The sequence below is a fragment of the Podarcis vaucheri genome (genome assembly GCF_965113315.1).
Source record: "Podarcis vaucheri genome assembly, chromosome: 13".
NCBI classification, from domain to species: Eukaryota; Metazoa; Chordata; class Lepidosauria; order Squamata; family Lacertidae; genus Podarcis; species Podarcis vaucheri.
Genome location: NC_138751.1, coordinates 14,416,217 through 14,437,995, shown reverse-complemented (window position 1 = coordinate 14,437,995; position 21,779 = coordinate 14,416,217). Strand labels below are relative to the sequence as shown.

At 48.2% G+C, this 21,779-nt stretch overlaps 1 protein-coding gene across 4 annotated transcripts in view; it reads left to right on the top strand.

Annotated features, from left to right (window-relative positions):
• TEP1 (telomerase associated protein 1) overlaps positions 1–21,779 on the top strand; it is a gene marked incomplete at its 5' end in the record, with an annotated part of 54,143 nt that overhangs the window by 21,309 nt on the left and 11,055 nt on the right. For all 4 annotated transcript variants that reach the window (XM_082196161.1, XM_082196160.1, XM_082196159.1 and 1 more), the window contains 27 exons: positions 367–491; positions 2,234–2,350; positions 2,451–2,568; positions 3,007–3,201; positions 4,380–4,570; positions 4,677–4,830; positions 4,961–5,140; positions 6,243–6,335; positions 6,475–6,607; positions 7,797–7,947; positions 8,219–8,358; positions 8,594–8,679; positions 9,276–9,390; positions 9,669–9,894; positions 9,996–10,113; positions 10,433–10,557; positions 11,541–11,640; positions 12,082–12,237; positions 12,825–13,034; positions 14,061–14,214; positions 14,535–14,747; positions 15,989–16,155; positions 16,864–16,980; positions 18,099–18,206; positions 19,863–19,989; positions 20,636–20,703; positions 21,620–21,752. In XM_082196161.1, coding sequence (XP_082052287.1) covers positions 367–491; positions 2,234–2,350; positions 2,451–2,568; positions 3,007–3,201; positions 4,380–4,570; positions 4,677–4,830; positions 4,961–5,140; positions 6,243–6,335; positions 6,475–6,607; positions 7,797–7,947; positions 8,219–8,358; positions 8,594–8,679; positions 9,276–9,390; positions 9,669–9,894; positions 9,996–10,113; positions 10,433–10,557; positions 11,541–11,640; positions 12,082–12,237; positions 12,825–13,034; positions 14,061–14,214; positions 14,535–14,747; positions 15,989–16,155; positions 16,864–16,980; positions 18,099–18,206; positions 19,863–19,989; positions 20,636–20,703; positions 21,620–21,752 — 3,820 coding nt within the window. The remainder of the gene's footprint in view (positions 1–366; positions 492–2,233; positions 2,351–2,450; positions 2,569–3,006; positions 3,202–4,379; positions 4,571–4,676; positions 4,831–4,960; positions 5,141–6,242; positions 6,336–6,474; positions 6,608–7,796; positions 7,948–8,218; positions 8,359–8,593; positions 8,680–9,275; positions 9,391–9,668; positions 9,895–9,995; positions 10,114–10,432; positions 10,558–11,540; positions 11,641–12,081; positions 12,238–12,824; positions 13,035–14,060; positions 14,215–14,534; positions 14,748–15,988; positions 16,156–16,863; positions 16,981–18,098; positions 18,207–19,862; positions 19,990–20,635; positions 20,704–21,619; positions 21,753–21,779) is intronic.

Genomic DNA, 21,779 nt, shown 5'->3' with positions numbered 1-21,779 from the left:
ACTTAGGGTTGCTTCTAATGCAGCTCTATATTAAAGTCACTTTGGGGGATACTTGTTCCACTGTGAAAATGTTTTGCTCCAGTGGAACATTGTCACACGAGAGAATGCATACGCAGGTTGCTGGTAACTTTGCACAGCCTGTTCAATTATTTCCTGCAAGGGCAGCTGTTGCACATTAGAACCCACCCTTGTGCTAGCAGGCAGAGAACTCTGAATCCGACTAAACGTCAATGGGAAGGGAAAGAGGATGTGAGGGAGAACTGGCATTAAAAGAGCAAGAATGCAGTCAAAGAGAAGACGACCTCAAAACAGCCCTAAGGAGTCCTTGAAGTTGAGAGTTGCAAAGCTTGTATGTCGTCTCCGCAGGTGAAGTCTTACCCAGCGGGCCGCTCCATCACTGAGTTGGAGGTGGTTCAGTTCCTGAACAGTTGTGAGAACCCTGCTGCACCATCCAGGAGCTTCTTCTACCTCCGGCAGCCAGACTTTCTTGAGTAATGCATTTTGTTTTAAAATATTTCCATATGCCTGTAATGTAGTGTAGCTTAATGTTTGTTTTATTTTTTAAAAAATCAATTAACCTGCCATAACCTATGATAGTTATTGCACAAAAGCACCAATAGTTTCATTCTGCTTTATAGCTCAGTTGGCAGAGCATGAGACTCTTAATCTCAGGGTCACGGGTTCCAGTTCCGTGTTGGGCGAAAGATTCCTGCATTGCAGAGCGGGTTGGACTAGATGACCCTCATGGTACTTTCCAACTCAGGTTATTTGCTGATCCCAATGGAAATTGCACTTGGTTTTGGTGCAACATTTTCCAGATGCCATTTTGGGCTGAAATTTGGCATTCTGTGGTTGAGTGAGGATTTGAATCCCATGTTTCCCTGATCTTACTGTGTCTCTACTACAACACACAACCTTTACATCTGGCATACATTATGGACATTAAAAACACATTTGTGCATGTGTGCATACTATTTTTAGTGCTTCTGCTGGGAGGCAAGGAGCTGTCCAGGGTCCTGAAGCTCCACTCCCTCCATAGTACAGTACTGTACTGTGACAACACCTCTGCTCCAAACATACTCTGGTTATAGCTATGCTGTTTGTGCTAGCCTCAGAGGATTGCAACTCTAGTGAGAGGTGCTGAGAATTTAATTCATTGGCCTCCTTGTCTCTCTTGGGTATCTCTTCTTTTGCATGTGCTGGCAGAATCACATTTTTCCAGTATCCCTTGGTATGCAACCATGATACGTACAAGCAAAGCTACAAAATGGTTTGGAAAGATGTTAAATATGATTTGTAACATGGCCTGAGATTCCTCTAGCTGTAGGCCCACAAGAAGAGAGTGAAAGACAACTGAAATAATCGGGGTGACACATTTCCCTTCCATTGTTAAATTGCATATACAGTGTGACTGTAGAATTGCTGATCACAAGCAACTCCCATCATAAAAGGGAGATTGTTTATTACAAAGCAAACTGGATTCCTGTCCGGTTCCTTTGAAGGAAGGCATGACTCAGGAGGGACAATGGATTATAGTCATCGTCATTATCATTTTGTTTGTATGCCGCCTTTCCATAGTTGCAACTACGCTCAAGGCGGCTTACAACATGACAAGAGTTACATAATTGCAAAATTACATAATTACAAACATAGCAGAGGTCATAAACAATAAAACACATCAAAACGTACACAACCAGATGGAAACAATTTCCATGTAAATCATAAGATCTAAAACTAAAGATACAACAATAATGCCAATAACAGCTATGAGCTCTCAACCCTCCATACCCCCCCCCCAATAAACATAGTCGTACCTCGGAAGTTGAATGGAATCCGTTCCAGAAGTCCATTTGACTTCCAAAGTGCAGCTTCTGGTTGGCTGCAGGAAGTTCCTGCAGCCAATCAGAAGCTGCTTGAAGTCCCATTGGATGTTCGGCTTCCAAAAGAAAGTTCAAAAGCCAGAACACGCACTTCCAATTTTCAATCGTTTGGGAGCCAAAACGTACGAGTTCCGGGGCGTTCAAGAACCAAGGTACGACTGTATATTCATATATGTATAACTTGTATCCAAACTTCTTGGTTGTCCAGCTTTGGCTTTTCAACCAAAACACCCAGGTTCTTTCGAAAACATGAATCTTGAAAGCAAATCTCCCAGAATGTGGGTTTCCCTTTGATTCAGAATTGTGGTCTGTCATAATCTAGTGCCTCTTTGCTCCTCTGTCACTCTTGGCAGCTCCGTGCCAGAAACGTGGAGGGCGGATTTCGTGGCTGAGTCAGAGGAGGCCAAGCGCCGGCTGGGAGACCTGAAGGAGAGCATTGAGAACCATGGCAGCATGGCTTCATGTAGCAGGTGATGGGAAGGTGATATTGGTGGGGGCAGTGAGAGATCCCATAACCCTTCGGCAAACGTTTTCATTATTTGTGGGTTCTCTCTTCTTCTTCTGTTTTAGATACGTTTGTCAATGGGGCGGGGTAGCCCAGGGCAGGCCGTACGTCAAGGGGCTCGAAGATTTTGGTGTCAAGGTACTGCAGGATGTATGGGAATGCCTCCGGTGCCAGTTTATAGAGGTAAGGACTGAAAAAAGCAAAGACTGGGCAAGCGTGTTTGTTTTTTTTTCTTAACAGACTTTTTGCGTAGAGGGAAGCTTGTTCCCAGCAGTTATGTCTACAAACATTCTCTGTAATGGTGAGTTTATGGAGTGGGAAGAGTTCCCCAATATCCCCCTTCCCAACATCATCAACAACATGCCCTCCAGCAAGAACATTTTGATCTCAAGGTCATGAGTTCCAGTCCATGTTAGGCGAAAGCTTCCTTCGTTGCAGGGGGATGGACCTAAATGTAATGGAGGCTTTTCAGAGGCACAGTGAAGAACATCAACCACTCTTGCAAATTTTTATTTCATTTTTAAAACACTGCAGTTTGAAGCCATGGGTGTTTTTTAACCCAAACACCCTTGGGTGCCTGTCTGCCTTTCTCATCATTCCCATCCCTGCTTACCCCCCCAGGGAGATGGCTCCACTCTGGCCGATGACGAACCAGAAAAGGAGGAAGAAATTGGCCTGCAAGACTCTTTCCAGGAGTTACAGCAGAGGAGGTTTTGTGCCCGGGCAAAACTCGTCCATTCTGTGGCTGCCCAGCTGCGCGGAGGAAAGCTCTGTATTGTGAGCGGAGAGGCTGGCCAAGGGAAGACTGTCTTCCTGGTAAGTAAAGGAAGCGAGATTTGGAGGTGGGAAGGAGTCACTAGATACAAATAGTGAACCCGATTCTCAAAGTGTGTAGGTAGCCAGAACACCATCCATGCACCAAGGAGATGCCATTCGCAGGGTTGGGGAAAAACCTTGGTTTGCGGTAGTACAAAAAATGAGTCTTTAAGAACAATAAACCAAAAAAAATGCTAGAGGGGAGGACCTTAAAATGTCCTAACAAGAACTGAGCATGTTCATTGAATGCTGGGTTGGGGTTGGGGATGGAGTGGAGACTGGGTTGATAGAGGAACTGGAACGGAATGGCTGGCTAGAACCTGCGGGTGTGGTTAGCTACCTTTTAAATTAAATTAAATTTTTGTTTACTGACATTGTCCCTGGGAATGACAGCATGCCATTTGCAGGATCATTCCACTGGGATGCTTGCAGTGGAGAACATTAATTGCTGCTGGGCTTTACAGCTCTGCCACTCTTTTCAAGCAGCAGTAAAGCTTTCATCAAAAGAGGGTCAGTGTTTAAGAGGGTTGGACTAGGACCTCACAGACCAGAGTTCAAATCTTGCACTTGGCCCTGAAAGTTCACTGGGTTGACTTTGGGTCCGTCTCCCTCTTCTCTTTTGGCCTAACCTCTACCTCACAGGGTTGTTGTGAGGATAAAGTAGGGAGGGGAAAACCCATGTTTATCACACTGAGCTGCTTGAAGGAATTACTAAACCTGAGAGCTGAGGGAATAGTGACTTCCTCAACCCACGGAAAGCACATATTTGTCATGACTAAGGTATTTGAGGGCAGAAACTACTAGAAAATACTGGAAGTTTCTGGAATGTACTGGAAGACTCTGGAAGGTTCATATTGTTTTGACTAACTCAGGGTCATGTGGAGCCAAGAGAGATAAATTTCTGAGCTCAGCGAGCTGCTTTATCTCTTTGCTCTCTTACTCTGCATGTGCATTGTATGGAATGAAGTTGTTGCCTCAGTAAAGTTTTTCTTTTACTGTGGATCTTTGACTCTGCGTGGTTCCTTTTCATTTACTGCAAGACACTGCTGTTTGTCAATATTAGCAGGGAATAAAAGCTAGGAGAATGAGTTATGCGGTCGACACTGGCCAGGCCTGATTTGGCTCAGCTCAGACCTGTTGCTGAATCCTCCTCTGCTGCTGTCTTCCTTTTACCTCAGGCGGCCCTTTCCCAGGTGCTCAGAGCGAAGACCCCACTGCAGAAAGAAGACCCTGCTCCCAGTTACCACGTCGTGACCCACTTCACCCAAGCTCGGCCCGATCAGGCTGAAGCCCAGGTAGTGTTGGGCCACCTGTGTGCCCAGCTGAGGAAATTGCTGGTGCATCCTCCAGCCCCACCCAAAAGCTACAGGTTAGCAGGGCGGCCATTTTGAGGAGCCTGGTTTATCAGGGCTGATGTTGCTTCACCTGCAAGCTTCTGCGTAAGGGAATAAGAGGGCTGCTCTGTTTCCTTTCAGGGGGCTGGTTGGCCAGTTTGACTCCCTCCTCCATTCTGTGGCCCTGTCTTTGAAGCGACGCCAATCTCTTGTGGTTTTGGTGGATGGCGCTGACCTTACATACACGGCTGGTGGGCAGCTGGTTTCTGATTGGCTGCCCGAAGAGCTGCCCCAGGTGAGCCCTCACCTGTGTGTGAATATAGCATGCATCCTTTCCCACCAGCCACATACAGATGATGGCCCAAAGTTCCCTTGCACCTGCTCTTTGCATGAACCTTCTGTCTTTTGTCTGACTCTCCCTGCAGCGAGTCAGCCTTGTCCTCAGCGTCTCTGAGGAATCTGTACTCCTTGGGTCTCTCAAGCGGCGGAAGGATGCCTTCTCCGTCCCCCTTGGACCTCTGGACCCCCCTGACCGAGTTGCCATGGTCCGCAAAGACCTGGCCTTGTATGGCAAAAAGTTGGAGGAGTCGGCTTTCAAAAACCAAGTAAATGGAAAAATGAAATGTTGTGTTTGGGGGTTGAATTATTTGATGGTGTGGTCTGGAAAGCTATAAGTAAGCTGTGTAAATTCTGGGACCTGGACTGATTTGCACAAGTGTGGGATTTAAATATCAGTTGTAGGATTCCATGCCCAGGGCTGTTCAGCCTTTTCCTTTTACTTAAGTTACTAGTCCTCATGGAACTGAAAACATGTGGGAAATTCCTGGTATGATTTTGGAAAGAAATGCACGTGTTGGGGTTAAAGAGAAGGAAGGATGCTGTTCTAATGAAAGTTTATTGCTTTCTTGCTTTTCCCCATGTAATATGGGTAAAGCACATGCAGAACTTCGTTCCTTGAACCGTGTTGACTCTTGAGCACCACCTATATCCCAGTGCAGGTTCCAGATCAGCTGTGAAGTGGTTGGTCTTTGCTTATTGCTCCACCTGTGTTTCTTCCTGATTATTGAGAAAGAAGCAGGGAAGAAAAGGAGTGGTTTTCCTGGGCTATTCAGAGCCAGAGGATGGCCTAGTAGTGGCTGGAGAACTACTGGGTCCTGGATTCAAATCCCGACATTGCCATGTAACTCTCTGGGTGACGTTGGGGCCAGCCACTGTCTCTCCTTGGCCTAACCTACCTTGCAAGGATGGTTGCGAGGATAAAAGGGGGCACGGTTGGGGTAAAACGTACTAAAACGTCTTGCCCATACTTTTCCCCTCCAATGATAAATTATCCAGTGGTTAGAATGGAAATGGGGAGCCTATTTTAGATTCCAGGGCTGCATCACTACCTGGGCAGTCTCCCGGGGGGGGGGGGCACATGCCACTGGTGGGCAGGGGGAAGTGGGTGGAGCAACAGATGTAAATTTTATATGTTGTAGAGTAGGCTGGTTCATTCACACAATCATATGTTTCTTTCTGTAGGCAAACAAAGGGCATTATTGGAGTTGAAGCACACATATTAGCTAGGCAAAAACACCCAGAGGGGCTGGTGAAGGCCCCAGGGGATAAATAGAAAGGCTTGGGGAGCTGCTTTTGTGGGCGCTGTAGCCTGAGGTCGCTCAGGTAGAGGATGCTTTGAGACTCTTGATTCCGCCTGTTTCCCTGCAGATGCGGCTGGTGCTCCTGAAGCGAGGCTCCCGGCAACCTTTGTACCTGACCCTACTGACTCAGGACCTGCGGCTCTTTGCCCTGTATGAGAAGGTGAGGCAGCTGTTGAGACGGATCGTGGGTTGGGGAGGAGGAGGAATGATGAGGCATCACATGGCTCCAGACCTCAGGGGTCTTTCTGCACTGTTGGATCATCTGTTTCTTCTCCTTCCTCCCCCCCCTTATCCACAAGCTCTCGGAGAGGATCCAGAAACTGCCCGTGTCACTTCCTTTGCTGCTGCAGCATCTGCTAGGCTGCTTGGAGCAAGATCATGGGGAGGAGATGGTTTCTGTTGCCCTCGTGTGTCTCTGGGCCAGCAGAGATGGTAAGTCCCACGCGAGGGGGAAATTTAATGGTGACATTGCGCACAGACCAGAGGCTATTGGGCCTGTGAGGGCCACACCAGATATCCTTCCCGTGCTGCCATTTGTGATGATTTGTGTTTGTGATGGTCTCTGGGCAATTGTCTGCTTTCGATAATTCCTCTACCTGTAAATATTTCAGGGAAGACGCACTGCTTTGTTTCCAATCTGAAATCCTTCCAACTTTTCAAATACCACAGATGTGACAGGGGAGGCGGTGGGTTATTGTTTTTCTGTTGCGCTATAGCACAAGAGTGCCCCTCCAGACTTCAGCAATGGATTCACTCTCGCCATCATTTGGCTGGGTTGTCCCAGCCATTCTGGACAGCTTCCAATGCAAAATAATAATAATAAAACCTCTATCGTTAAAAACTTCCTGATACAGGGCTGCCTTTAGATCTCTTCTAAAGGTTGCATAGTTTTTTGTCTCCTCAACATCTGATGGGAGGGCGTTCCACAGGGCGGGTGCCACTACCGAGAAGGCCCTCTGCCTGGTTCCCTGTAACTTCTCACAGTGAGGGAACCGCCAGAAGGCCCTCAGAGCGGGACCTCAGGAGAAGCCCTCCCACCAGATATCAAAGAGAAAAACAACTACCAGACTTTTAGAAGACATCTGAAGGCAGCCCTGTTTAGGGAAGCTTTTAATGTTTGATGTTGGAAGCCGCCCAGAGTAGCTGGGGAAGCCCAGCCAGATGGGCAGGGTATAAATAATAAATTATTATTATCATGGGAGTGTTCCTTCTGTCAGGGAGGGGGGAAGCCTGGTCCCTCCTACAGCTGTGTCTCTCACTGATGGGTAAGGGGCAGGCTGAGCTCCCTTCTTATAACCACTAACTAAAAAATGCTGGGGTTTTTTTGAGGCTCGGATACAATGTCATAGAATTCTGGAGTTGAGAAGGGACTCTGAGAGTCACCTAGTGCGACCCCAAGCAATGCAGGAATATGCAGCTGTCTCATACAGGGATCGAACTTGCAACCTTGGCATTACCAACACCATACTTTAACCAACTGAGCTGTTCAGGTTCCAGTGGCACTTGATCTAGATCAGGCCAATTGTTGGGGGACGCTGGGAATCATAGGCCTGGAGGGCGCAGATTCCCCCGCCCCTGGGCCTACTCTTTGATAGATGACTGTGGTTGGGACCCTCTGCAGGTCTCATGGAGCGAGATCTCTACACCATCCTTGCTGACTTGAAGGACCTGAATGGGACTGACTTCACCATGGAGCACGCCATCTGTGTCGAAAGACAAGCCAGGAGCCATCCCATGGCCCCCTTCTTTGACTTCCTGCGGAGTCTGAGGGGGTGAGTAGTGATATTAAATTCCCCATAATAATCTTTTGGAGAATATTTTTGAGAAATGGATGCTTCTTTGAGGGATGGGGTATAAATAATAATCATCATCAATAATTTATTATTATTATTACTATTATTATTCCTGTCATTGGGGAGTTGAGACTCGGGCTCCCATCCTTGGCCCTGGGTGGAGAATACTATCCAAGCACATTTAGGTAGTTTTTGAGAGCTCTGTTTTTGGGGAGCACTGGGTTTATCACTCTCTGCTGTTACCCCACAGCTTGCTTGGGGCATGTGGCTCCCCCTCAGGGCCTTCAGGCTCTCGGTTGCATCTCTCCAGTGCCCCCTTGAGGATGGCAGTAGAACGGCGCTATCTGAAGAACTCAGGCTTGGACTACACAGCTCATATGCTCTTGGCAGGTAACCCTTCTCACCTTTTTGGTACTATGGAATTCTTGGTCTTTGGCTGCTTTTTTCTTTCTTTTTTAATCAGCGGGTTGAAATGTGGCACCTTTCAGCAGACCTTGGTAGTACTCCAACCAATCTCTAGGTGGCAGCCGGCTCTATAGGTCAGCAAGGGGTGTTGCAGTTCAGCCAAGTGGCCTGTAGTGGGCGCTAACAGAGAAGTTGTCTCGGATCTCTTTTTTTCTTACAGCTCATTGGTGGAAACTGGTAGGCTTGGACGATTCCTGGAACCAGAACTGTGAGGCAGAGGCCTTGATGGCCCTTCCCTATCACATGGTAAGTGACGACTCTGCTAGCCATTAACGACTGGGGAACTAGGAGGCCATGTTGAATAATATTGATACTGGAGAAGCCAGTATAAGTTGCATTTTCAGCTGAATTTAGGGAAGCCACTTGAAGCATCTGTTGTTGAGCTATTTCATTGATGCTTTTGTTTGATTTGCTCATTGCAAACAGCTCCAAATCTGTAAATATTGATAATAAACCTGATTTGCAATGGGAGTTGAATAGTTTTGATTGCAACTGTAGATCTCAAGATTGGGGGGGGGGGTGGAGAGACTTGAGAATAGAGCTGTTGCGTGGAGGTGTGGATCTGAACTGTATCCTTCAGCGAAATGAACATCCTCCCGTTTATTTATCAAAATTATTTGTATGCCACCTCTTGCAAAACCTGAGAGTGGTGTGCGGCAACATAAACCCTTTAAAAGCAATAATCGATCTCCATTGTGGAAGGAATTTCGATCCTCAACCTACCGATTCCAGTCACCCAGTCTTTTTAAATGCAGTTATTATTAGCTTAGTGCCTAGAACTGTCAAGAAAATTTTTGAGATCTGCAGACGCCTTCTTAAACCACAACTCTCTCATCCATTAGGCCCAAAGTGAAAACTTTGAAGTGCTGGGTTCTCTGCTGACGGACCTGAGCTTTGTGAGCGCTCACGTCCGGCTGGGTCTCCTCCACAGCCTCTCTGAGGCCTACGCACTCTATGGTGAGCCACTGATGCCCCCTAGTGGCTAGAATGGGGGTAGCAGTTCATAACGTGCCATTGTCCCCTGTTGGATTAGAGGTTTGGAGATTAAGCTGCTCTCTTCCTGACCGAGATGAGAAATTTGCAGGCTGGGTATTGGCAAAGCTGCTCCTGGGCTGGGCCAAAATGTAAGGCAGCACTGCGGAAATGCGAAGGGTCGTTTCAGGTCAGATGGGCATACTGAGATTTGAATTCACCCAGTCCGCCTCCGTTGAAAAAGGATTCTTTGGCCTTTTCAGAGACTGCGTCTGACTTGGAGGTCGATGAGACTGTGAGGACCTTCCGGGCCTTCCTGCAAAGAAACATGAGGCTGCTTTCCCAGAATCCTCTGCTGCTTCTGCAGCAGGCAGCCAACGAACCGCACGGCTCGTTGCTGTGTGTTCAGGCTATGAATGAGCTCATTGAAAACGGGAGGCCTATCTTGAAATGGGCTAACAAGCCCCAGGAAGCTCAGAAGACAAACAGGTAATTCTGCAAAGTATTTGCTGTATTTCATCTTTTCCTTTTTCTGTAAGACTCACGGATCTTGTTTGAATTCTCCCTCTCACACCTCTGTTGCCCAACAGCCTTGTCCTGAGCCTGCCTGCCACTCCTTCTTGTGTCTCCATTGCCCCTTCTGGAAAGCTGGCTGCTGTGGGCACTGCTGATGGAATCCTGCACCTCCTGGATGTAGAGACTGGGCAGGTAAGAACCTGGTTTGATGTGTCCCACTTAATAGCACCCCTTCACATAACACGCACCAAGTAACTGCCAGGCCTAAATTGCCGCTTTGCGGAGAACCTAAAAACCACTGGTCCATCTTGTCTGCACTTGATGGGCTGCAGTTATTCAGGGCTTCAGACAGTGGCATTCCCAGCCAGGGAATGCTGGGACCTTCTGCATTTTCTACCTGTGAGCCCAGGAGCTTGATTGACGTCTGTGTGTGTGTATGTATGTGTGTGATGGTTTACAAAGACTGTTCTGAAGTTCTGACGTGCCCCACATCCCTTCCCCAAATACCTAGGAACTGAAGTCCTTGCTGAGTGCTTGTGATGGGATCTCAGCCTGTGAGTTCCTGTCGGAGGTAACGGTCTGCCTCGGGGCCTTCAATGGACGCTTGGAGCTGTGGAGCCTGAGGGAAGGGTGCAGGTAAGCCTGTCCAAAATGGTGGTCTGGGACGGCTCCATAGCACAGATGGTGATAGCTGTTCGTTGTTTACCTGTGAGGCAAAAAGAGCAGCGATGGTCTGACATGAAGTTGGCCAGAGGGAAATGTCTCCCATGGATCTGTAGTGCTGGAACGGCAGGCAGGGCACGCAGATTTAGATGTTCCTGACAAGGATCTGGCAGTCCACGTGCCAATTAATGGCAGACCCAGGAACAACGTACGTTGCAAGTTTCTTCCCTCATGACGTGTGTTTTTCTTTCCGTTATCAACATACAGGTGGTGTTTAAAAACATTCCTGGTCACCCAAGGATTTGATGTTGAGAAAAATAATAATAATTGATTATTTATACCCCGCCCATCAGGCTAGGTTTCCCCAGCCACTCTGGGCAGCTCCCAACAGAATATTAAAAACATAAGACATCAAACATTAAAAACTTCCCTAAACAGGACTGCCTTGAGGTGTCTATTTCCTTGACATCTGGTGGGAGGGCGTTCCACAAGGTGGGCACCACTACCGAGAAGGCCCTCTGCCTGGTTCCCTGTAACCTCACTTCTCACAGTGAGGGAACTGCCGGAAGGCCCTCGGAGCTGGACCTCAGTGTCCAGGCGGAACAATGTGGGTGGAGATGCTCCTTCAGGAGCAGCTGAGGCTGTTTAAAATGTATTTATTTTTATTTATTCATTCATTAGAGTGGGATAGAAATTTTGAGGAGAGCATTCCTGGGTCAGGCCGAGTCCAGCATCCTGTTCTCCACATTGACCAAATAGTTGCATGGCTCTGGGAAGTTTGCAAGCAAAACCTGAGGATAATCGAATCCAAAATGGCTGCTGTAGCTAATTTGCTAATTCTTAATTTTTCCAGTATCTCCCATCCTGCTTCTTGCTTAATATTGCTTGATTAGCTCAGCTGGGTGCCAGTTTTAAGTGACATGTTCTTCTTTTCGTTTTGCTCGCGGGGTGTTTAGGCTCATGGGCACAGATGCCCATAAGACCCAGATCACAGATTGCTGCACCAACGCTGGCTGCAAGCTGCTTGCGACTGTCTCCCTGGATGGCCACCTCAAGGTATTTGCTCTCTTCCAAACTTTTCTTTCCAACTTGTTTCTGTCCCAGCTTTGAGGGGGATGACGGCCATTTTGACAAAGGCCATATGCTAGAGCACTGGTTTGAAAAGTTGAAGAATTATGGAAACTGTAGTTTAAGAGTGCTGAGAGTTGTTAGGAGACTCGTATACACCTCGCAGAGCTACAATTTCCAGAATCCCCTGGGAAGGTGGATTGATTGATAAACCACTCTGGGGATTATAGCTCTGCCAGCAGTTTACTTGCATTATCAAGGTATGGGGGGGGGGCAAATTCTTTCATGTGCAAGTAATTACAGAACGCTTCCTTAAGGGAACGGGGGAAATTTATGGATTGGCAATAGTGACACTTTTATTTTTTAACAGGGAAGGAATCCTTTTAGGATGCAGTAGCAATAGCGCTTGTTTGTAATTTTCTTTTTCAGCTCTGGGAATCTACTCATGGTCAGCTGACACATGAACGAGACTGCTTGTGTCCTTTGAACTGTGTGGCCTTTCACCCCGAGGGTCAATTGGTCGCCACCGGAGGGTGGGACAGAACTGTCACCGTCCTGGATGCTAATGAGATGAGTGTGACCTCGGTGAGGAAGGGGGAAATATTCTAAATATTGTTGGTTAGGGGTGGGTTAAAGAGATCAAGACAATGAAAACAGAGGCAGCTTTCAGATTTAGTGTATTTCAGAGATGGGAGAATCTGTGATCTTCAGATGTTGCAGAACTCCTATTAGCAAAGTCATTTAAATAACACAGCTGGAGTCTGGAGAGAAAAGTCCTGATAACACTTGACTGAGGAAAATGAACAAAGCAGCATATAATTTGAGAAACAGAAAATAGGGAGACATTCAGCCAAATATACAGGGGAAAACTCTCTCAGAACTACACAGCCAATCAGAGCATGTGCTACCTCACTAGAAATCATGCCACTCTGCTAAGCCTCCTCCGTACCTGGTTAGCTGTCTTACTGATAACAGAATTAACCTTTAAGTTACGAATTGAAGCATCCCTGCTGTTTCACTTCTGACAACCACAACTCCCCTGATTGCCTCTGCTGGCAGAAGGGGCCGATGAGAGTTGCACTCCAGCCACATCTGCTGAGTCACAGGTTCCCCATCTTGATGCACCTCCTACAGAACGGAGCAGCTTTTTTGACTCCTGTTTCTCCTTACAGGTGATGAAAGGCCACGATGCCTCCATCCATTCCATTTCCTTCTGCTCGGCTGGAAATGTTTTGGCAGCAGGAACCCTGATGGGATCTGTCCATCTCTGGTCGTGGCAGGAGGCTGTTGTCTTGAAAACATTCTCAAGTCACTCGGGTTGTGTCTCTGTTGCTCTGTTCCTCCCAGGGGGCGAACTGCTCACAGCAGGAGAAGATTGCAAGGTGGTATTATTACTAATAATAATAATAATATTGTATTGATTGGGAATGGGTGGAATGTTGGGAAGAAGTATATGGTTGAGTTGGGTGTATCCTTTCCAGAATCTTGGGAATTGTAGCTCCATGGCGTGGTCACTCTTAACTACAGTTCTCAGGATACTTCAGGAGGGCAGCAGGGAAGCTATGACTGTTCATACAAGGTGTGACCGGAAAGTTCGGTGAATGGTCACAGAAATCGGACAGTGAGAAATATTCAAACGTACAATCGGCATTGGAAACCCACAAAATGCTCACAATTGTGCATGGAGATGAAGCTGTAACTAGAAAGGCAGTGTGTGAGTGGTTTAAGCATTTCTGTGAAGGGCGGCAAACCATCGAAGATGACCCCCGGTCTGGCAGACTGTCGACAAGCAGAACGTCGGCAAACGTTGACAGAGTTCGTGAGTTATTGATGTGGGATCGGCGTTTGTCTGTTCAAATGATGGCGGAAGAATTGTATATTCTGTGTGAAATCATTACTGAGGTTACTGAGTTGTCCCACCCTCCATATTCTCCCCATGTGGCCCCACCAGATTTCTTTCCCCCAAAAACTGAAATCTGCACTGAAAGGGCACAGATTTTCCAACATTTCACACATCCAAAGTGCTGTGACAAGGGAACTGAAAGCAGTATGAAAAGAGGACTTCTCCAGAAGCTTTCAACAGTTCTACGGACGTTCTCAACGGAGCATTGTATCAGAGGGGGCCTACATTGAAGGCCTGTAAGGCATGTACATTCGAATATTTCTCGCTGTCCGATTTCTGTGACCATTCACCGAATTTTCCGGTCACACCTTGTAGAATCACAGAATTACAGAGTTGGAAGGGACCCCTGAAGTGTTTAAATGGGATAATAGTGCTTTAAACAGTGTGGATGCGGCCACTGAAGAGAGAGAGTGTGTGTTAACATTGCAGGAGGGATCTCTTCTCAGTATGACGTGTGCATGTCTTTGTGCCTAACATAACTGACTTTGTGCGTTCTGAGTTGCAGGTCCAGCTTTGGGCAGGTCACCAGGGGCAACTGTGGAGGACCTTGCAGTCAGGAGTCTCCTCCCCAGCTCTGTGCACTGCAGCCAATCCCGATTGCAGCCGCTTGGCTGTGGGGCACCATTCGGGAGACCTCAAGGTCTTCATGCATCTTTGGCGTACGTTTTGCATTTGTCTCCTTAAGCCATTTGAATCCTCGACGAAACACTGCGGCTTCCCATATGTTGTTGGATTTCCGCTCCCATCAGCCTTGGCAAGAGCAGCCCGGTAGTCAGGGAATATGGGAGGTGCAGTCCAGCAACATCTGAAGGGCACCATATTGGCTGTTCCTGGTGTTAATAATAATAATAATGATGATGTATATGCTGCTCATCTTACTTGGTTCCCCAGTAAGAATTGCTACCCAGGTGCAATTCTATCCTGGAGGACTGGTCTTCAGCGCTCCCAAGTTCTTCCATTTTATTTCTGTCTCTCTTAGACACTCCACTGACCCACTCTGCTGCAACAGGGGTTGCTTTCTGTAGCCTGGCCTGGCTGGACAGACTCCACCTGGTTGGGGGCAGCAGCGACGGGTCCCTGTACGTCACAAACACCTCCCAGTACAGCCGCCTTTGCCTCCGTAAGCTGCAAGGCCACAAAGGAGCCGTGACGGGCCTCGCCGTCTTCGAGAAGCTGGTGGCGTCGGTGTCAGGTGATTTAGAGAAGAAGCCCCTGGTGGGAGGCGTTACGTTGCTTGTCTTTCTCCATCCTTGCCTCTCCTTAGGGCTTCAGCCAGAAGCTGTGGATAAAAGGAAGGGAGAGTTTGGGCTGGATAATGCAGGGGTTGATTTAGACGACCTAAGTAGCTTCTCTTTTGCCTTGCAAACTGCATGACAGTGGAAGGAGAGAGGGAAGCTTGTAGTAAGAGGCAGAGCTGATGCGGGCTTTGGGCTTAGGCTCCAGTTATCATGTGGGCCCATTGTGTCCCCCCCCCCCCGTGTGAAAAACCTTGGCGATCCACTTTCAGTCATTGTAGGACTACATTGAGTTTAGATGGACCCAATACAGTGTTACCTCGCAAGACGAATACCTCGCAAGACTGAAAACTCACAAAACGAAAGGGTTTTTGGTTTTTTGAGTTGCTTCGCAAGACAATTTTCCCCATGGGCTTGCTTCGCAAGACGGAAACATCTTGCAAGTTTGTTTCCTTTTTCTTAAAACCGTTAATACAGTTGCGACTTGACTTCGAGGAGCAACTCATAGCACGCGGTGTGGTAGCCTTTTTTGAGGTTTTTGAAGACTTTGGTGATTTTTGAAGCTTTTCCAAAACTTTTCCGACATCGTGCTTCGCAAGACGAAAAAAACCGCAAGACGAAAAAATTAATTTCGTCTTGCGAGGCACCACTGTACTCTTGATAAGAGCTTCTTATCTTCCTCCAATTCCTTCCTTCCTTTTTTCCCCTCTCCCTCTCCTGTTGTATTCTGGCTATACCAGCCTACTCGAGAACTGCTTGTGTTGAGATTTTTCCAGAGCCTAGGAAGTGATTGGTGCCTCAGGGATGGGTGCCCCTCCCTGGCTTGCTTCTGCGCTTTCTAGAGTAGGCCTTCAAAAAGTTGGCTTTCTTTGCTGGCCCAGTGACTTGGCTGGTCATGAAAGTGGAGCAACTTCTATCAGAGCAACTAGGGCCCTGCATTGTCAAAGTCTGTGGGGAGAGCAAAGGCCAGAGACCTAGACGGAAGCAGCTTGCTGTTGTTAGGCTTGTTGTTAGGGGTGTCCATGGCATAGGAGAAACTGGCTACACAGCCCTGTCTTCCATCTGGGTCAGTGAGGACTGAGTAGAGTCCCGAGGGTCAGACATAGAGGCCTGGAGGCCTCCCCTCGTGATCCCTCAGTCTGAGGCCACCATTCTTTCACCAGAATTTCCCCCCTCATATTCTTTTTCTCTTTTCTAGAGGATTTCACTGTCCAGCTGTGGCTTTCAGAGACTCTGAGACCAACAGATCCTGCTGCAGATGCTGACACCCTGCCCCTTGCTGTCCTCCGGGGTCACACCGGGGGGGTTACATGCTGCGCCTTCAGCCTTGACGGCCGCTACCTTGCCACGGGAGGCAAAGACCGGGTGAGTAAGGCAGCCTTGCCTCAAGGACAGGGCTCTTCCACAAGGCCCAGCAGGGGTGGTACAGAGCTTCCTTGATCTTCCCCTCGCAAAGCATACCTCCGAATAGAGGTTGATATGCGCTCAAAGCAATTGTGAGGCTCAGCTGGTCTAACTAATATCTCAGTGGTCAAGCCTGTGCACCATACGAGATGCCCCAGAAACCTTTGCAGGATACTTCTTGGCAGAGGAGATGCTGTGGCAGAGGCAGGGGTCACATTGTCTCCGAGGCAACTTTTTGAGGGCCACATGCCAGAGATAGAAGCGAGTAGAGCAACTGATGTGAATTTTGCCTCTTGTGCAGTGGGCAAGTGTCTGTACCCCTGTACCCCGCTCCGTCCTACATCCAGTCCAGCAAGCGGCACTGTCGGAGTTCAGGGACACACATTCCAGTCAGGCAAAAATACTCAAGGGAGGGTATAGAGCAGAGACATGGAGTGGGCATGGCCCGAGGAGAGTCCTGAGGGCCACATAGAAAAACCTAGAGGGCCACATTCAGCTTCCAAGCCAGAGGTTGGTCATCCCTGTGATATGAAAAGGCAGAATGTGGGGAAAAAATTACTGCTTTTGGAGGTGGAGCAGAGTAAGGAACAGGGCAAAAGACTGGTGTAATGTTAACAAAAGGTAGGTTCTTATTTTATTTTTTTCACTGTGTTCTGCTCCGGTTTTCAGGCCTTGTTTCTCTGGGATGTCAGGGACCCCTCCCAGAAGACCCCTTCCCTCTGGCGCTCCATGCTTTTCTGCCACCAGGACTGGATCTCCTGCTGTGCCTGGGCAGGCCCCATGTTGGTGAGTTTGGACGGCCGCAGCACGGAGTGGGTGGGTAGGTGGGCTTTTCATGCACGAAGAATCCCAGAAATGGAGGACTAAACAGAGGCAGTTTACGGCCCTTCCCAAAGGGCAGGTCTGGGCACCCACCTATTTAACCTAGCAGCTCTTTGCAGTAGCTCATCCTGCATGCAGTTGGCTCCTGCATGCAGTGAGTGTGGAGGAAAGCTAGTGTTTGGGCACAAGGGGAGCTAACAAGCTGCTTTTGGGTTGTCTTGGACTCCCAGCTCTCATCAGTTGCAGCCAGCAGGGCCAGTAGTGGACATTTATTATTTGGATTCAAAGGACGGCCCAGTAGGGATGGGAAAAGGCAGAAATTTCAATTCTGGCCTGTATTCATCATACTTGTCACTGTTTCCATTACACTGCAGTTTGGTTTCTACTAAATGTTACATGCCCTCTGTTAAACATAAATGACAAAACTGTTTACATAACTTATGTAACTTACGTACGAGTGTCAAGGTAACATCAAAAAGCAAAAAGTTGTCTATTACGTATCCTTTGTGGACTTTCAAACAAATGAATTCGACAGTGGAATTTGCTGCCAAGGAGTGTGGTGGAGTCTCCTTCTTTGGAGGTCTTTAAGCAGAGGCTTGACAACCATATGTCAGGAGTGCTCTGGTGGTGTTTCCTGCTTGGCAGGGGTTTGGACTCGATGGCCCTTGTGGTCTCTTCCAACTCTATGATTCTATGAATCCCATTTGACTAATTTCTGTTACTGACAACAGGCAGACATGTGAATTGCAGTATTTGTTCACTTCCTTTTCTACGTTCCTCTGAATTCTCTGGCATCCCTCGGCCCCGGAGCAGGCATCAGTGAAGGGCCCTTGTCAGGGTGTTGGGATGGTGGCAGCTGCCCCAAGGATGCTAGGTGCTGATACTTACTGGCTTTGATATGTTTGGTACCCTGGTGATAATTTGCCAGTTGATTATTCTGAACATCTGATTCCTCCTGTCATCTTCCAAACTGAGGTGGTTGGGAGTATCACCCATGGCAGGTCTCCTAAATTTAGCAGCCTCTGATGTACATCCCACCATTTCTAACTTCCTGCCTGTCCTTTGCATTGTTCCCCAAACAGCTCACTGGCTCCAACGACTGCACTGTCTGCCTCTGGGATCCCAAAACTGGCCAGCGCCTCCAGGAATTCCTGGGCCACCAAAGCCCAGTATGCAGTGTCACGAGTGAGGTAGGCAATAGAATCCTTCTGAGGCTTCGTCCTTCATTTTTCTACCTTGGCCCTAGACGCTTTCCTGAATTCTGCAAAGCACGCTGGATTGGGCTTTGTGGATTCTAAAATGAATAGGCGGCAAGTCACAGAACATCTTCTTCACCTGCCTGAAATAGCACCTGAGGGGACAAACCAGATGTTGCGTTAAAGACATGTTTGCTTTTAATGTGCATATTTTTCTGGCTGGGGCTGGGGGGGAGTTGTACTCCAAAACTCTGGGGGAGCGCCAGGGTGGGTGAAGGCTGCAAATAGCAACGGCGGTGGGTGAGAGAAAAACCTATCTAGGTTGTCTTCTCTTCCCCTCCTGAAGAGAATCCCTCCTTTTTTGGAAAATGCCATATTTGCATTGGGAGGAAATCTCCCACAGATACCAGCCGCCACAGCGAATCCTTACGTTAAAAAGCAAAAACAAAGAAACACTGCTGTACAGTTTAAATCAGAGCATTGATGAGTTGGAAGGCACCAGGAGCTGGTTTATCTAGTGCAGCCCCTGTCAGTGCAGGAATCTCTTGTCCAGTGTGGGGCTGAGCTATCCCAGCTGAGTATACAGTGGTGCCTCGCAAGACGAAATTAATTCGTTCCGCAAGTTTTTTCTTCTTGCGAGTTTTTCGTCTTGCGAAGCACGGTTTCCCATAGGAATGCATTGAAAATCAATCAATGCGTTCCTATGGAGACCGTCCGGGGACAGAGGGGACCTGTTTTAAAGCAAGGGAAGGGGCAGCCCCTTGGTTCAAAAGGGGTCCGGGGAGAGAGGGGAAGGCGCACGCGCGCACCTTCCCCTCTGTCCCCTCTTTTGAAGCAAGGGGCGGAGGGGAGAAGATCGTCCCTCTGTCCCCGGAGATTGCGGGGCTGGCAACGGGGAGAAGCGATCTTCTCCCCGCCACCCCTTGCTTCAAAAGAGGTCCGGGGTGTGGGGGCAAGCTTCGTTTTGCAAAGCAAGCCCATAGGGAAATTCGTCTTGCGAAGCAACTCGAAAACGAAAAAACCTTTCGTCTTGCGAGTTTTTCGTCTCGCGAGGCGTTCGTCTTGCGGGGCACCACTGTAGATACATCTTACCATCTTGCATAGTTTGGCCTTGTGTGTCTTATGGATGCCATTAAAAAAACCTCAGTGCTGTTCCCAGGTCCTCCAAGGTCCATTCTAGTCTCCCCAACTCTATTATTGACCTTGTGTCTGTGGCCTATCCTGCCTTGGCTCCCCTTTGACACAACCAGTCCTTCAGCCTGGGGTGGAGAAACCCTTTTTTCATCCTGGAGACCACATTCCTTTCTGGGCAAGCTTCCTGGGGCCACATGCCAATGGTGGGTGGGGCCAGAGGCAAAAGTGGGTGGAGCAACAAATGTAAATGTTCCCCGCACAACACCCTCTTCTCTATCCATTAAAGCAAGAAGCACTATCAGAGTGCAAGGGCCTGTTCCATCCAGGAAAAACCAGTTGGGGCAGTGAAGTGAGGGGTGCAGCCTGCAGGGAGGAATCCGATGGCCGGATGCGGCCCCTGGCCCCGAGGTTCCCCATCTCTGCCTTGACTCTGTGCATGGAACACTTGTTGCAGTCGTCCTCTGGATAAATATGCATGGCCTTGTTGACCGCTACTCTTTCTGGTTCCTGTGACAGAAAGAACATGTGTTCTCCGTGGGCAGGGATGGAATGCTGGTGGCGTGGAATCGACAGGGGCTGGAGATGACTCGCTTCCTGGCTCACCCTGACCGGGCCAACCACTGTGCAGGCTTCAGAGATCCACGTAAGATACTTCGGCCACCCCTTTTTGAAAATCTCGGGAAGGGAAATGAGCTCTGAAATTCTGGTCTCCGTTACTTGACAGTATGATACAAATGAATCCATGTGCATATTTGCATTTATTTTAGATGAGGTTAAGGTTCACATGAATATGTACAAGTTTAAATGCTCAAATTGTTCACTGTCCAAGTAAGGTATTGCAAGCAGCCCTTTCAAGACTGTTGATCTGAGCTGTCTAGCAGATTTTGAACTTGGTAATGTAAGAATACCAGGGTCTGACAGGGGGCTGTGGGTTGCTGAGCAGCTTGGCCTCTCTGAAGAAGCTTAGCTTAATTACATGACTGAAGACCTTTCTTTGGCTCCTGCAAAGTCACCTCCCCGTGAGAAAGTTGGCTGTTTTATTTGCCAGTTAGATGAGGAAGATTTTAGTGAATGTGGAAATAATAATAATTTTATTATTGGTCAGATATGATTTTATAAATAGCCAGAATTAAAGAAAAAATGTGAAAACAGATTTTCAAAGTGGGGAAGTATTGCCCTTAAAGTTGGGGAGTGAGGGGTATTGTCACTTGGAACAGCTGACCTGCTTTTTGCCCTCTGCCCTACCTTCATAAGCATTCTGTTAGTACATTTCTTCTTTTTTTTCACAGGGCAAAAAGAGTTTATTTTGGCTGCAGCTGGCAGTGATGGCACAGTGAAACTTTGGAAGCCCCTGAAGGTGAGAGATGGGAGGAGTGTGTGTGTGTGTGTGTGTGTGTGTGTAGATTTGATGTACTAAACATTCGCCAAGCTTGTTCTCTCCAGATGTTTAGACTACAACTCCCACCAGCCCCTAGCCACTTCCCTGTGCTGTCTGATGGGAGCTGTAGTCCAGAACATCTGGAGAGAGCACAAGGTTGGCAAAGGCTGCCCTAAACAAAAATGCCCTTGGAAATTTGGCTGGTGATTTGACGACTCAAAGACTCTGCAGTTACTTGCGTTAAGGGCAGCCTGTTATCCATAGTTGCCTAATAAATATCTTAACGTTTACCTGTTAGGCTATATTCCCACCCACCTCCAAAAAACAACCCACAACCTCTTGGCTACGCTTGTAAGGCTGGGCAAACCAGCCACAGCAGCAGTTTAAATGTCTCCTATATCACCTCTTCTGAGGCTGTGTACCCAATACACCTTTTAAAGCACATTCCAAGCACATTCTTTCCCTCACAGGAGTCTGGGCACAGTAGTTTACCCCTCACAGAGGGACAAGTCCCAGCAGCCCTTAACAAACTACAGGGCGTCCAGAATCCTCTGAGGGAAAGTGTGCTTGGCATGTGCTTCAAAGGAACAGCTTGGGCACACCTTAGGCTTGTCTGCCTCTCACGAATAGGGCATGCATGAGGGGAAAGTGACAAAAGTTGGCTCAACTTCAGAGCTGCTGGAACACTTACTGAGAACTCGGTTAGCATATGGCTTAAAGTCTTCTTACCTGATGGATCAACTTTAGGTATCATTCTTGTTGGATAGGAGCCAACCTGGTCTGCCCTGCACCTACACCATAATAATCTCTCCCGCATGGGCAACTCTTGGCACCTAGACCCAAGCCCTGTTCTGCCTCCCAGCTCCTTGCTCACTCGTTTCCTGTTTCCTCGCAGCTGGCGGAACCTGACGTCTTCCCTGGCCACTGCGCTGCCATCTGTGGGGCTGCTGCTTCCCCAGCATCTTCCTCTTTCCTGACAATATCCAAAGACAACACAGTCCGAGTGTGGGCCGTCCCCAAGGAAAAGGGTTAGTATCTGGGGGGGCGGGCCCTGC